Source organism: Pan troglodytes, chromosome 16 (assembly GCF_028858775.2).
Source record: "Pan troglodytes isolate AG18354 chromosome 16, NHGRI_mPanTro3-v2.0_pri, whole genome shotgun sequence".
In the NCBI taxonomy this organism is placed as follows: domain Eukaryota; kingdom Metazoa; phylum Chordata; class Mammalia; order Primates; family Hominidae; genus Pan; species Pan troglodytes.
The window spans coordinates 13306307-13322144 of record NC_072414.2 but is presented as its reverse complement, the minus strand read 5'-3'; the positions used below and the strand labels follow the sequence as shown (position 1 = coordinate 13322144).

At 44.4% G+C, this 15838-nt stretch overlaps 1 protein-coding gene across 1 annotated transcript in view; it reads right to left on the bottom strand.

Moving 5' to 3' along the window:
- Positions 1-2403: 2403 nt before the first annotated feature.
- LOC107968458 (putative rhophilin-2-like protein RHPN2P1) overlaps positions 2404-15838 on the bottom strand; it is a 55662-nt gene continuing 42227 nt past the window's right edge. Inside the window, 2 exon segments of the mRNA XM_054667315.2 lie at positions 2404-2717; positions 6666-6927. Of these exon segments, the coding sequence (XP_054523290.2) occupies positions 6667-6927 (261 nt within the window). The 3' untranslated portion in view covers positions 2404-2717; position 6666.

Sequence of the window (15838 nt, the reverse complement as noted above, 5' to 3'; positions counted from 1 at the left end):
AGTTGAATCCAACTACAATTGCAATTATTCATGAGGTTTATCAATTTGTAGATCATTTTGAAGAATTGACAAAATTTTGTATGCTCCTTGGGGAGACACTGAAAAAGTCATTAAAGCAAAGGAATCTCATTAGCAAATGTGGTCTCTGTCCTCACCGAAAGTTAAAGAATGACTCAACTGACAGATAGTTTCCATACTTCCTTTTTAATAGCCATACCTTATATCAGTTTGCTCTCATACATGAGAATTAGAGACCACATATTTTTTCAGAGCAATTTAAAAACAACTGTTTCGCCAAGCGCGGTGGCTCATGCCTGTAATCCCAGCACTTTTGGAGGCTGAGGCAGGTGGATAACGAGGTCAGGAGTTCAAGACCAGCGTGGCCAAGATGGTGAAACCCCGTCTCTACTAAAAATACAAAAATTAACCGGGTGTGGTGGCAGGTGCCTGTAATCTCAGCTACTCGGGAGACTGAGGCAGAGAATTGCTTGAACCCGGGAAGCAGAGGTTGCAGTGAGCCGAGATTACACCACTGCACTCCAGCCTGGGCGACAGAGTGAGACTCCGTCTCAAAAAAAAAAAAATCTGTTTCTTTCTACAACTACTTAAAAAAACAAACCATGCCCAAACTTAATTTTATAAACTTAATTCACTACTAAAAACCAAAGGTTAATTGGAAAATTTAAATTTTCATTACTTTATTGCAGAGTTGTTTGTAATAGTAAAAACAAAAATGGAAACAACCTAAATGTCTCAGCAGAAACATAGTTGAATAGGAGACGGTGCATTTATAAATGGAATATCATGCAATCTCCAAAATGATCTTATAGAATTACCAGTGTTATTGAAAGATGTGCATGTGCCAGGCATGGTGGCTCATGCCTGTAATCCCAACACTTTGGGAGGCCAAGGTGGGTGGATCACTTGAGCCTAGGAGTTTGAGACAAGCCTAGGCAACATGGCAAAACCCTGTCCCAAAAAAAATACAAAAATTAGCTGGGCATGGTGGCACACACCTGCAGTGCCAGCTACTTGGGAGGCTGAGGCAGAAGCATCACTTGAACTCAAGAGATGGGGGTTGAAGTGAGCCAGAATTGCACTACATTCAAGCCCGGGTGACAGAGCTAGACCATGTCTCAAAAAAAAAAAAAAAAAAAAGCAAGAAAGAAAAGAAAGAAGGATGTGCATGATATATTTAATTATGAGAACATTACTGAAATCCTTTAAAAATGCATATATTTACACATATGTGCTTAGAAAAAAAAGGATACACACCAAAGTGTTACAAGTCATTGTAACATTGCATTTGTGTAACAACATTTTCTTTGGCTTGTCTGTAATTTCTAAATTGTCTGTGTATATATTACTTTTGCAATAAAAACAATGTCTTATCAAAATAAATACATTTAACTTTTATTGACAATATTTTCTCTGGGGCTGTCACATTTTTTTCTAAGGCCTCAATAAACTAAACAACTAGACAGAACAGAAGGTAAAAAAGTGAAGCTCATTTTCTTTATTAGTTGTTTATGATCATCATCATTTCTACTCATCACCTTCAAGCACCAAGCTGGTTCTTCCCCACCATCCCTGCCTCATGAATGGCATCACCTCACTGGCTGCCCAAGTGAGAATTTGTTACCTTTACCCATCCCCAATCCAGGGGCCCACCTCTGTCTAATGTTTCTCCATAATAGCTCCCAAACTCTAACACCCTCCTTATCATTTCTACCATCTTGTTGCTCTATGACTGCAGCAAGCCCTGTAACTGGCCTCTCTGCCTCCAGGCTTCTCCCTATCTAGACTTGCTTATATTGCCATACAAGTGAGGTTTTTGACATTCTCAGTCTTGTCACTCACTGCTTAAACTCCTTCAAGAGTTTTTACTCCCTTCAGGCCAAGGGCTATATGAAGCCCTTCAGATGTGGCCCTTGCTTGCGTCTCCAGCCCCATCTCTCAGCAGTGCTCTTAACACTCCCAAACATCATGAGCTAATTACTATCCTTCCAACACGCCATGCTCTTTCACACTCCTCTTGCTTTGAACACGCTGACTCTTCTGCCTGAAATGCCTTTCCCAGTTCCCTTCTGATATGGTTTGGCTGTGTCCCCACCCAAATCTCATCTTGAATTGTAGATCCCATAATCCCCACATGTTGTGGGAGGGACCTGGTAGGAGGTAATTGAGTCATGGGGGTGATTACCCTCATGCTGCCATTCTCATGGTAGTGAATGTGAGTTCTCACAAGATCTTATGGTTTTATAAGGGGCTTCTCTCCCTTTTGCTCGGCACTTCTCCTTGCTGCCACCATGTGAAGGACACGTTTTCTTCCCCTTCCACCATGATTGTAAGTTTCCTGAGGCCTCCTCAGCCATGCTGAACTGTGAGTCAATTAACTTCTTTCCTTTATAAATTACCCAGTCTCGGGTATGTCTTTATTAGCAGTGTGAGAATGGACTAATACACCCCGTTCACTCACTTTTCAGTCTTCAAAGTGCACAGCCATCCTTTACTGCCCCGTGCAGCACCTTCAGGCCTTGAGCTCTATGCAGGGAGGTAAGCCACAGAAGTCACAAGCACATCTTTTATACTAGTGCACACAGCTGAAAACTCACAGACTGGTACCAAACCAGCTTGGTTCTGTTCTGCTTCCACTGCCTGTCAAGACTGTGTGCTCTGGGCAAGGTACTTCAACCACTGGGTCTTGGCTTCCTCATCTGGAAAATGAAAATAAAACTGCAACTTTATAAAGCTTTTCTGAAATCAAATGCAGCAATGTACATAAAAGGCAAATAAGCTCACCCTATGTTTTACCTAATTTTCTTTTTATCCTGCTCTGTGTATTTCTTAAGCCAACCATCTTACTTCCTTTTTAGAATGCATCAGGATAGACACAAATAAATGGAAACACCGTTACAAAGCCCCTGTTCACACTTCAGAATTCAGATTGCATTACCTCCTCCAGGAAGTCTTCCTTAATCACTCTCTGCTCGAGTCTCATTTAGATGATCTCCTGTGTGCTTGCATATCGTCTGTGCATACCTCTGTGTTGAGAGGAGTGGTAAGAGATGGGGCTGGAGACTCAAGAAAAGGCCACATCGGAAGGGCCTCGATCCTTTCCCCTGAAGGGAGTAAAGGCTCTCCAAAGAGTTTAAGCAGTGAGTGAAAAGACCAGCTTAGAATGTGAAAAACCTCATCTGGACACAAGGCAAAGTAATGATTTTCTCCCTTGGTTACCTTTTCCATTCCCTTTCTTCAAGGGAAAGAACCATGTCTTATTTTACTTGGCATCAGCAGCTCTCAGAACAGTGGCTTGACCAATACCAAGCATTCAATAAATGTTTATTGAAGGAATGAATCAATGGCCACCCACAACCTATACCTCTTACAGCCCATTTAATGCCCTTTAGCCCCTTCCATAGGTATTTGCCTGGAATGTTTGTAAAATTTTTGAAAATCTCAGAAACAACACCAGCCCTCCACCCATGGGAAGATGTGTTTCAGGCTAACACCTGTGCTCTTGTTGATGCCATTGCCCCAAAGAAGACCAACCTCTCCTTCTTGCCCATATAAGTTGGCTCTAATTTCAATGCTGCTGAAAACCTCTCCTCTTCCATAAATTATTTTTTCAGATTGCTCCAGCCCATTGTGATCTTTCATCCTTCAAACTCCTTTAACATCTAGGGCCTACACCATTAATCTGACAATCACCATATACTGCTTAATATTGTTGTAGTCTGCTATTTACCTTCAGTATGCAATTTAACTTCCTTAAGTTTATTTCTTGTTCCCCATTGTAGAGAATATCTCCCTTAAATAGCTGCCAAGTCTTGCCAATCATGGCCTTTCCTGTAGTGTTTTGCATGTGTGTGCACACATGTGTTTTTAATTCACTTGAAGACAAAGAGACTCCCCTTAGGAAGCTTTATTTTCTGTTTGCCAATTCCCTAGGACCCAAGATACCTGATCCCCCTCAATTCATTCTCTGCCTTTCCCTGCTCTTCTTCCCAAGGGAATGAACACCTTCCAACTTTATCACCAGGGCTCCTTTGCCTTCTGGCTTGCATTTGAGTTCAACCAATAGAAGGCACAGATAGGTAATAGATGGGTGGGAGGACAGTGGTAGGGAATGTCTTCCCTTGCTTGGCCCATTCTGTAGTGTTTGAGCCCTTCCAGGACTATGGCTTCTCTAGGGCAGCCCCTCTTCAAAAGCTGTGCCCCCCAGGTAAGCTCCAATGGCACCATTTCTTCCCTTTACCTTTTCAGGCCTGGTGCCTCAACATCCTTTTTTGATGCTCTTAACTCTGCCCACACTTCTGTAAATAGTCCCTTTATTAAAGGGACTTTTATCTCTTCAAAAATCCCCACAGAATATTCTGTTTCTTGCTGGGATCTTGACTAACACAGGAACTTTCCGTTTAGTTGGGATAAGACTATGGGAACCTTATAATTTATCATCCAAACCAGGACACTTCTGAGAGTGAAAGGGGGCACTATTAAACCATGGCAACGGGCGCAAATCAGAACTGTTCCAGGCTACCTGGAATGAATTAGCATCCTAGGTAAGTCAGGCACATAAAAAGGTAATTGTTATAATGAAGAGATAAAAACATTTCTAAAAGAGATAATATTACAGCATAGATTAAGGTAAGTGCCAAGGGTGTAATAGACTTTCAGTGCTACAGCCATTCCAAGACAAGAGAGATTATTTCTCCTGGGGAAAGACATTTGAGATCAGTGGGTTGCTCAGTTCTCCTCCAACTAAATGAAGTCACACAATCCACGTATGCTTGACTGATTTTGTAGATTTTCTCCAAGAAATTTCAGTCCCAGTTGGGTCCCCCCCTCCACCCCTCACACACCCAGTGTAACTGTTCCTATTTCTATTGTTTAGGCTCTGGGTTTTTAAGGAAAGCAAATTAATTTAAATCTTAGCCAATTATTCCTTTTAAAAAATATCAAATGCATTCCTGATTCAATTATAAATCATTGTAAATATCTTATATTTTTGATTCTTTAAACCATGTTTTAGCTTCATTTTGCAAAGATATCTAAGAGGTGATTTATAAGCTTTGCTTGCAAATACAAACATTTCTGCTAGTAATCACATAAAGCCTAAGTAACCCTAGAAAGCTTCTCTATGTATGTATGTATATATGTTTACCTTGTCTCTTAAACAAAAGAGTTTGACAATTAACCAATACTCTAAAGCCTTGTCACCCTGAGCAAAGTGAACCCAGACTCATTGCACCCCTACTCCTAGCTGATTCAAGGCTACTTGGCCAGGAAATGTTTCTAATGCTCATGTTGCTAGCAGAAGCAAGTTACTATGAGCCCCAGTGTGTGACTTCAGGCTTGCCAAATCACTGCTTTGTTCAGGCATTTCATACTCAAGAGAATAGTATATAAAAACACCCACACCTCTGCCCAGGAGCAGAGAGCACCATGTAGATTAGGGCAGCCAGAGTTCCTGCTCTACTTCCCAACCAGCTGGTGCTGGTTAGGATTAGACCAGCGGGAGTTGGGGTTGAAAACGTCCCTCTTGAGAGAGTCAGAAAGGGTCCTGCAAGAACAAGACAAACAGGAAAAGAAAGCAGTAACTAGAGACAAAAAGCAATGGCAGACGTGCAAATCACACACAGGAAATAGCACAAATCAACGCAGATAGTGTCAATAAATGCAGATAGTGTCAGATATTGAACCAAGTAGGTCCATGCTATGCCCAACATCAGAGAAAACAGTTAAGTATGCCTCACCATGTACCTGAAAGGCAGATAGCTAGAAGGCTTTTGCTATTGACACTAGCAAGACTCTATCTCAAACAACAACAACAAAAAAGTCAAATAGAGCTTTAAACCTGAATCATTTACATCTTTACTTTATAAAATGTAAAACTACATTTTTACCCAAGACTTAAAATATAGAATTATGTAACTTCTACTCTAAACAAAATGAAAAATGTTTTGAGTATCAAACAGTATATTATCTACCTTGTAGACAGCATCTTCATCTAACACTGCCACTGTGTTAGCAATTCTTAAATGACATCAAACTAGAAGAAAAGCTGCTCCTACGTTGTTTTTATTTAATAAGACAAATTTGGCACTAGACTTTTTCTAGAAATAGCATTCATAGTATATCGATATAATAGTAACATCTTGTTTTAGGTTAACGAATTCCTATTAGGAAGCAGCACTTTGGGACAGTTTTTAGTGACACTAATTTAATTCTATCATTATAGTCCTCTGACCTGCCTTAATTCCAGGATCATCTGAATTCTAGGTTAAGGAATGATTATTAGCCAAACCTGGAAACAACTACAAATTGTATTATTATAGGTAACCCCAATTTAATAGTGACTAAAAGTCATAATTTTCACCATTAAAAATAGCCGTATTTCATATCTTCAAAACTATTCTATTTACAATACTTTATATAATAAATAACTTACAGCAGTATAGTAACACGCCTCAAAAAAGTTCTTTTTTCACTAATTCCTAGAGGTTTCTTGGTTACTTTCCTTCATAAAAGCACATCAAATGTGAGTTTACACTATGAGAAGGACAGGATTTGAGAATAGATAGATATTTTCCATTATGGCACAAATGTTTAAGGCCGAGTCAGCACCAGAAATGTTCGGGGCCTGAACGTGTTTGTTTCCTCACATTAGTATGAAGAACTGTCTGAGTTGAGAAGGCTGAAAGGGGAGGGCAGCTTCTTCTTGACCTGAGGCCGTGCAGCCCCGACCGATGGGAGGCACAAGGTGCTGGCTGACTTCTGTCTGTTCTTTTTGGTGCCCCAACTCAGGAAGGAAAGCTTCTTGGAGATTTTCTGGGTTTTATCAGTTTTGTCATCATCATCAATGGCTAAGCAGATCATGGAGTACGTTTTCTGCATTCCCACGGAGTATGTGGCACTCTTATTATGCTGCACATAGAAAAGAAAGAAAAAGGGCGTCAGGCATCATCAAGATAGATGATAAAAACTACGAAGTTTGGCCAGGCGCAGTGGCTCAGACATGTAATCCCAACACTTTGGGAGGCCGAGGAAGGTGGATCACTTGAGGTCAGGAGTCCAAGACCAGCCTGGCCAACATGGTGAAACCCCATCTCTACTAAAATACAAAAATTAACCAGGTGTGGTGGTGGATGTCTGTAGTCCCAGCTGCTTGCGAGGCTGGACACGAGAATCACTTGAACCCAGGAGGTAGAGGTTGCAGTGAGCTGAGATCGCACCACTGCACTCCAACCTGGGCGACAGAGCAGGACTCTGTCTCCAAAAAATAAATTAAACAGACATAATTCGGAAACTCAGGTGACCAATGCTTATATAGAATTAGGTTCTTAAAACAAGGACAAACTGTTTTTCTTTTTTGAGACAGGGTCTTGCTATGTTGCCCAGGCTGGTCTTGAACTCCTGGGATCAAGTGATCTTCCTGCCTTGGCCTCCTGAGTAGCTGGGGCTCTAGGTGTGTGCCACCAGGTGCAACAAGGATAATTTTTTGTTTGTTTGTTTTTTGTTTTTGTTTTTATTTTTTTAAGATGGAGTCTCACTCTGTCGCCCAGGCTGGAATGCAGTGGCACGATCTTGGCTCACTGCAAGCTCTACCTCCTGGGTTAATGCCATTCTCCTGCCTCAGCCTCTCTGAGTAGCTGGGACTACAGACGCCCGCCACCACACCTGGCTAATTTTTTGTATTTTTAGTAGAGACGGGGTTTCACCATGGTCTCGATCTCCTGACCTTGTGATCCACCTGCCTCGGCCTCCCAAAGTGCTAGAATTACAAGCGTGAGCCACCGCGCCCGGCCCAACAAGGATAATTTTTAAGGAATGTACTGAATGTAACAATTTAAGCTTAGGAGCCACAACTCACATTTTAAGGTTCTTCTTCTATTTGAGAAAGTAATAATACTAACGGTCACGAATATGAAAGTACAGGGTGGGGCGCGGTGGCTCACAACTACAGTCCCAGCTACCTGGGAGGCTTAGAGGGGAGGATTGCTTGAGCCCAGGAGGTTGAGGCTATAGTGAGCTGTGATTGTGCCACTGCACTCCAGCCTGGGCAACAGAGTGGGACCTGTCTCAAAAAACAAAGGGCGGGGGAGAGGGGAAGAGGGGAAAGGAAAGGGAAGAGGAGAAGGGAAGGGAAGAGGGGAAGGGAAGGAAAAAAAAAAGAATATGCAGTGAGCAATAGGTCTCCCTGTCACCTGGGCTTCTAGGCCCTCCATGTTATACTTCTAGAGATGATGTGCATGTACAGGTATTTCTGTATGTACATAAGTATATTACCATTCATTTTCTTAAAAGGCATATACTATGCTATTCTACACCTGATTTTCTTTTTTCTTTTTCTTTTTTTTTTTTAAGACGGAGTCTCACTCTTTTGCCCAGGCTGGAGTGCCGTTTTCATCATTTTCAAGTGTAGAGTTCAGTGGCATTAACTACATTCACATCATTATGCTCCACTGCCACCATCCATCTCTAAAACTTTTTCATCTTCCTCAGCTGAAACTTTGTACCATTAAACACTCTCTACTGTTAACTTTCCAAGAATCATGTAGGATTCAAACTGGAAATCTAAGGAAGCTTGCTTTCTGAAGACTTCCACATGGGCTATCACCAGCTTCTAAGGTTTGCCTAACATTGAGATTGTTTAGTTCGCTACATGTTTATTGATGGTCTACTGTGTTCTGTCACTAACATTAGGCATACAATATATCGCTGCAATAGTTGAGGACACTGTTCCTAATATAAACCCTAAGAGGGGCCAGGCACAGTGTCTTACGCCTGTAATTCCAACACTTTGGGAGGCTGAGGTGGGCAGATCACTTGAGGCCAGGGGTTCCAGACCATCGTGGCCAACATGGTGAAACTCCATCTCTACTAAAAATACAAAAATTAGCCGGGTGTGGTGGCGCACACCTGCAATCCCAGCTACCCAGGAGCTGAGGCAGAAGAATCACTTGAACGCAGGAGGTGGAGGTTGCAGTGAGCCAAGATCACATCACTGCACTCCAGCCTGGGCAATGGAGTGAGACTCTATCGCAATAAATAAATAAATAACGAATAAATAAATAAAATAAACCCTCAGGAATCTGAGTTATGCAGCAATAAAGTAGGGGGTACTTTGAGCCCCTAAGGATGGAGATGCCTCTTCCTTTTCTGGAAAACTGACCACTAACTCCACCATGTTTTACGGAGCACACACAATGTCATTTAAAACAATAATAAAATGAATAATCCTGGAGACAGATGTGAGGCCTGAAAGCATTTCCCAACCCTCAGCTGCTCAAAGTCCATTGTGTATCAAAACCACTGCCTTATAAATATCCTCAGTTCTCTTCCATCTGCCCCCAGCAATGCTAACTCGCTCATCTCCACCCTCTGCCTCCCCTAGGGCCTGTATCTGAAAGGTTGTGCATTGCTGGAGGACACTCACCAAGGCTTCCCTTGGAATTCTAACCTGACCCCAAACCTCTAATAGGCACCCATTTCCTGGCACTCTTGTGTGTCCCTAGTAATTTCATTTCCTTTTCTCCTGTATACTTGTTTCTTATCTTCGCTCTCCTCCTGAAGCCACTCACGCACCCTCCTGAAATCCCTGCCGTATACTTCATGGCATCTGTCCCCCAAGACCAAGCCCTTCTGTGTGCCTGAATCCCATTCCCTCTCTCCTCCAGGCACCTTTGCCTCCCAGATCTCTACACACACACACGCACACACACACACACACACCCCTCTCTACACACACACACACACCCCTCTCTCTACACACACACACCCCTCTCTACACACATACACACACCCCTCTACACACACACACACACACACACACACACTCCTGCAATGCGTACCATCACATTCTTTGAAAAGCCTTTCTTGGCCAGGCACAGTGGCTCACGCCTGTAATCCCAGCACTTTGGGAAGCCAAGGCGGGCGGATCACAAGGTCAGGAGATTGAGACCATCCTGGCTAACATGGTGAAACCTGCCTCTACTAAAAATACAAAAAATTAGCCAGGCGTGGTGGTGGGCACCTGTAGTCCCAGCTACTCAGGAGGCTGAGGCAGGAGAATGGCGTGAACCAGGAGGTGGAGCTTGCAGTGAGCTGAGATAGTGCCACTCACTGCATTCCAGCCTGGGCGAAAGAGCGAGACTCTGTCTCAAAAAAAAAAAAAGTAAAGCCTTTCTTGACCCTGTTCCCCTCCAGGTCCACCCCGGTATCATACCCACATACACTCTCTCTCACTCCTGCAATGTGTACCACTACTTTCTTTGAAAAGCCTTTTTTTTTTTTTTGAGACAGAGTCTTGCTGTCACCAGGCTGGAGTGCAGTGGCCCAATCTTGGCTCACTGCAACCTCCACCTCCAGGTTCAAGTGATTCTCCTGCCTCAGCCTCCCAAGTAGTTGGGATTACAGGCACATGCCACCATGCCCAGATAATTTTTGTATTTTTAGTAGAGTCAGGGTTTCACCATGTTGGCCAGGTTGGTCTTGAACTTCTGGCCTCAAGTGATCCACCTGCCTCAGCCTCCCAAAGTGCTGGGATTACAGGCTTGAGCCACTGTGCCCAGCTCCATTTACTATTTCTTTCCCCGCCACCCACTCCTCACTCAAATCCACTGGGGTATCCCTCCAGAACTCTTAGGAGTTTATAGAGCACAGTTTAAAACCACTGTGTAGGCCTAACTCTTCCATCCTCTGGATGAGAAAACCAAGGCCCAGGGAGGGTATGAACGTGCTGAAGGTTACACAGCTTGTGAACAGCAGTCAGGGCGTAATTCCAGAGCTTGATTCCAAGCTTACATTTGTTTAGCTAGGGATCCCCACTGTAGTCAAGAGGGTAGCCAAGGGCAGCAGGTCATCGGTTCAGCCAGAGTGCTAGGCTAAATGCTCTCTTTATTTGATTTTGTTTGAAAGGTTCAGTCGCTAAAAACAGTGCTTGGCTGTCATTATCTAAAATCCTTATCATAAAAATTAATAGACAAAAATAAATTATTTTTTAAAAATTATTTTTAAAAAGCCAGGGGCTGGGAATGGTGGCTCACTCCTGTAATCCCAGCACTTTTGGGAGGCCAAGGCAGGCCGATCACCGGAAGCCAGGAGTTCAAGATCAGCCTGGCCAATGTGGTGAAACCTCATCTCTACTAAAAATACAAAAATTAGCCAGGCATCATGGTGGGTGCCTGTAATCCCAGCTACTCAGGAGGCTGAGGCAGGAGAATTGCTTGAACCTGGGAAGCAGAGGTTGCAGTGAGCCAAGATTGTACCACTGCACTCCAGCCTGGATGACAAGAGCAAGACTCTTATCTCCAAAAAAAAAAAAAAAAGAGCCAGGTACAGTGTCTCACACCTGTAATCCCAACTATTCGGGAGGCTGATTCAAGAGGGTCTCTTGAGGCTAGGAATTCAAGATCAGCTTGGATAACTTAGTTAGACCCCATCACTACAAAATTAGTTAAATAAAAGACAAAAGGAAATTACTTTTGGCCTGGTGCACTGGCTCATTCCTGTAATCCTGACACTTTGGGAGGCGGAGGCAGGAAGATTGCTTAAGCCCAGGAGTTTGGGACCAGGCTGGGCAACAAAATGAGACTGTCACTACAAAAAAAATTAAAAATTAGCTGGGTATAGTGGTGCACGCCTGTAGTCCCAGCTACTTGGGAGGATCTTTTTTTTTTTTTTTGAGATGGAGTCTCCCTCTCTTGCCCAGGCTGGAGTGCAGTGGCATGATATCGGCTCACTGCAACCTCTGCCTCCTGGGTTCAAGCAATTCTCCTGCCTTGGCCGCCCAAGTAGCTGGGATTACAGGCACCCACCACCACCACACCCAGGGTTTCACCATGTTGACCAGGCTGGTCTAGAATTCCTGACCTCAGATGATGAGAAGGGAGGATCTTTTGAGCCCTAGAACTCGAGGCTGTAGTGAACTATGATTGCACTATTGCACTCCAGCCTGGGCAACTGAGTGAGACCCTGTCTCAAAACAAACAAAACAAAACAAAAAACAACAACAAAAGAAATTATTTGGCCGGGCATGCTGGCTCATGCCTGTAATCCCAGCACTTTGGGAGGCAAGGTAGGTGGATTGCTTGAGCTTAGAAGTTAGAGAACAGCTAGGGCAACACGGTGAAGCCCCATCTCTACAAAAAATATGAAAAATTAGCTGAGTATGGTGTTGCATGCCTGTAGTCCTAGCTACTCAGGAAGCGGAGGTGGGGGGATCACTTAAGCCCAAGAGTAAAGGCCACAGTGAGCCAAGATCGCACCAGGGCAATGAGAGCGAGATTGTGTCTCAAAACAAAAAACAAACTTTTTTTTTTCTAGACAGGGTCTTACTCTGTTGCCCCGGCTGGAGTACAGTGGCACGATCTCGGCTCACTGCAACCTCTGCCTCCCAGGCTCAAGCAATTCTTATGCCTCAGCCTCCCACGTAGCTGGGATTGCAGGTATACACCACCACATCCCGTTAATTATTGTATTTTTAGTAGAGACAGGGTTTTGCCATGTTGGCCAGGATGGTCTCCAACTCCTGGCTTCAAGTGATACACCTGCCTCGGCCTCCCAAAGTGCTAGGATTATAGGAGTGAACCACTGTGCCCAGCCTAAAAACATTTTTTTTTTTTTTGAGACAGAGTCTCGCTCTGTCGCCCAGGCTGGAGTGCAGTGGCACGATCTCAGCTCACTGCAAGCTCCACCTCCTGGGTTCATGCCATTCTCCTGCCTCAGCCTCCCAAGGAGCTGGGACTACAGGCACCCGCCACCACGCCCAGCTAATTTTTTGTATTTTTAGTAGAGATGGGGTTTCACCGTGTTAGCCAGGATGGTTTCGATCTCCTGACCTCGTGATCCACCTGTCTCAGCCTCCCAAAGTGCTGGGATTACAGGCGTGAGCCACTGTGCCCAGCCTAAAAACATTATTTTTAAAAAAATTAAAGACATCCTGCTGGGTGAAAAGAATAAACATCATGATCATGGTTATCATCATTATAATGTCTATTGTGAATTGAAATGTAGCTCATGTTTGGCCCTCTTGGAAGGGCTTTATGTAAACTCAGTTTATCCTGAGGCTCACAGCTATTCCCTGACTTGCTGAAGGCCACACAACGGTGGTGGAAAGCCAGGATACACATCTAGACTGTCTGAGTGCAGAACCCTTGCTTTCAGCTACTACAGCAGCCCCTTCCCTGGCCTGGTGTAAAGATGTCACAGGCTTGAAAGTCAAGTCTTTGCACCTCTCACAGGGGGCAGGGCATGCCCCAGAAACTCAGGCCTCTGCTGATGGGGTCCCTACTCCAACCTTCAGTGTGTGGCTCGGCTCTTTTCTCTAACCTCCTTTTGGACAAACTTCTTTTCTGTTTCTGCTGGGGACCTTAATCACTTGTCCATAAACTCCATGCATTTTGTCCCTAAAAATATAATTTCTTATGATCCCTTCTCCCAAGATGCTCTGAGTCCCTTGACTTTATCTTCTTTTAAAATTTGAAGTATATCAGGTGTGGTGGCTCACGCCTGTAATCCCAGTACTTTGGGAGGCCGAGGTGGATGGATCACGAGGTCAGGAGTTCGAGACCAGCCTGACCAACATGGTGAAACCCTGTCTCCACTAAAACAAAAATTAGCCAGGCATAGCGGTGCCCGCCTATAATCCCAGCCACTCAGGAAGCTGAGGCAGGAGAATCACTTGAATCCTGGAGGCAGAGGTTGCAGTGAGCCAAGATCACGCCACTGCACTCCAGCCTGGGCGATAGTGTGAGACTCCGTCTCAAAAAAAAAAATTTTTTTTTGAGATATAGTTCACATACATGCATAAAATTCACCATTTTAATACCCTTCTGTGGCTTTTATTTATTATTTTCGAGACAGGGTCTTGCTCTGACACCCAGGCTGGAGTGCAGTGGTACAATCATAGCTCCCTGCAGCCCCAACCTCCCTGGGCTCAAGTGATCCTCCGGCTTCAGCCTCCCAAGCAGCTGGGACTACAGGTGTGTGCCACCATGCCTCGCTAATTTTTTTTATTTTTTGTAGAGACAAGGTCTCGCCATGTTGCCCAGGCTGGTCTCGAACTCCTGGGCTCAAGCGAACATACTGCCTCAGCCTCTCAAAGTGCTGGAATTAGAGGTGTGAGCCAGTATGTCAAAACATCAGTGATTTTTTAGTATATTCACAAAGTTAGGTGACCATCACTACTACCTAATTTCAGAACATTTCCATCCCCCCAAAAAGAAACCTTCTACCTTATGACCCTTCAGCAGTCCCTCCCTACTCCCATTGCCCAGCCCCAGCACCATCTACTTTCTGTCTCTGGATTTGCCTATGCTGAGCATTTCATATCCACGGACTCAAAATCCATTGGCTTTCTGGTCCTCTCTCAACTGACTTCTGTTGCCACCTCTCCACCAAAGTGTCTTTTCATCCTGCTGCCAAATACAATAGGCACAGCTAAGCCGACCTCATTCTCCACCTCTCAACTGCATTCAATGCAACCCATCACTCTCTCACTGCAAAGCTTTCTCCTCTTAATTTGAGAAGCTCCTTTCCTCCAACATCTCTGAACTCTCCTGCATTTTCTTTGCACTTGCTTCTCTTCCAACTGATCTCTAAATGTTTAGCCCTCAGCCCTAGCCCCCTTGAAGGGAACTGTATTTTGTCTGACAGCCTCAAATACCATCCCTGTGCAGTGATTCTCAAATATTGATTTCTAGCTCTGATTTCTTCCTCGAACTGAAGACTTCACATCCAATCTCCTCCTTTATGCTTACGTCTGACTGCTAATAGCATCTGAAACATTCAAAACACGACTCTTGATTTCTCTCTCCTTCACCTCCCTCACACCCATTACCCATCATTATGAAAAATAACCAGGCCAGGCATGGTGGCTAATGCCTGTAATCCCAACACTTTGGGAGGCAGAGGTGGAAGGATCATTTAAGGCCAGGAGTTTGAGGCCAACCTTGGCAATATATCAAGGCCCCATCTCTACCAAAAAAAAATTACAATAGGTAAATAAACAAATTAGCCAGGCATAGTGGTACACACCTGTAGTTCCAGCTACTCGGGAGGCTGAGGCAAAAGGATTGCCTCAGCCCAGGAAGTCAAGGCTATAGTGAGCTATGATTGCACCACTGCATTCCAGCCAAGCAACAGAGTGAGACCCTGTCTCAAAAAAACAAACAAACAAACAAACAAAAACAACAAGAGAAAAAGGAAATTAAAGGTAGAAAAATAACCACTACCCATGAGATTGATCAAGCCAAAAACTGAGGCCTCACCTCCCTGTCCACTGTCTCCTTTACACAAATCATCCACAAATCCCCCATCAGCTCTACCTCCAAACTATGTCCCAGGGACACTCATGTCTCTCCAACTCTACAGCCACCCCCATCACCTCAGCCACTAACGTCACCAGCCTGGACAACTGCCATGGCCAGTCTCCGGCAGCAGACACCCTTCTAAAACAAACATCACACCATGCCGCTCCCCTTCTGAAAAGGCCCACTGGCTTCCAAGCTCCCACCACTGCTGCCGAGGCCTCCTTCCTACCTCACTTCCCACGGCTCCCTTCCTTGTCCTGGTGCTCTTGCCAAAAGGCCTTTCTTTTGCCTCTCTGGTAGGAGAAGCTTATTCTGCTGCAGGGGCCCTGTACCTGTAGGTGCCCCTGCCCAGAAGGCCTTTCTTGTCTCTCTGCCACTGGCTCGAACCTCCTGGTCACTCTCATGTCTGTTCCAGCCCTGCCTAGATAGAGCCTCGCCTCCTCCCCAGTCATTCCACCCCATTACAGGTCTTTTTTCCTTTATAACACTTATCAAAATCCTGACCATTTATTTGCTGACTTAGT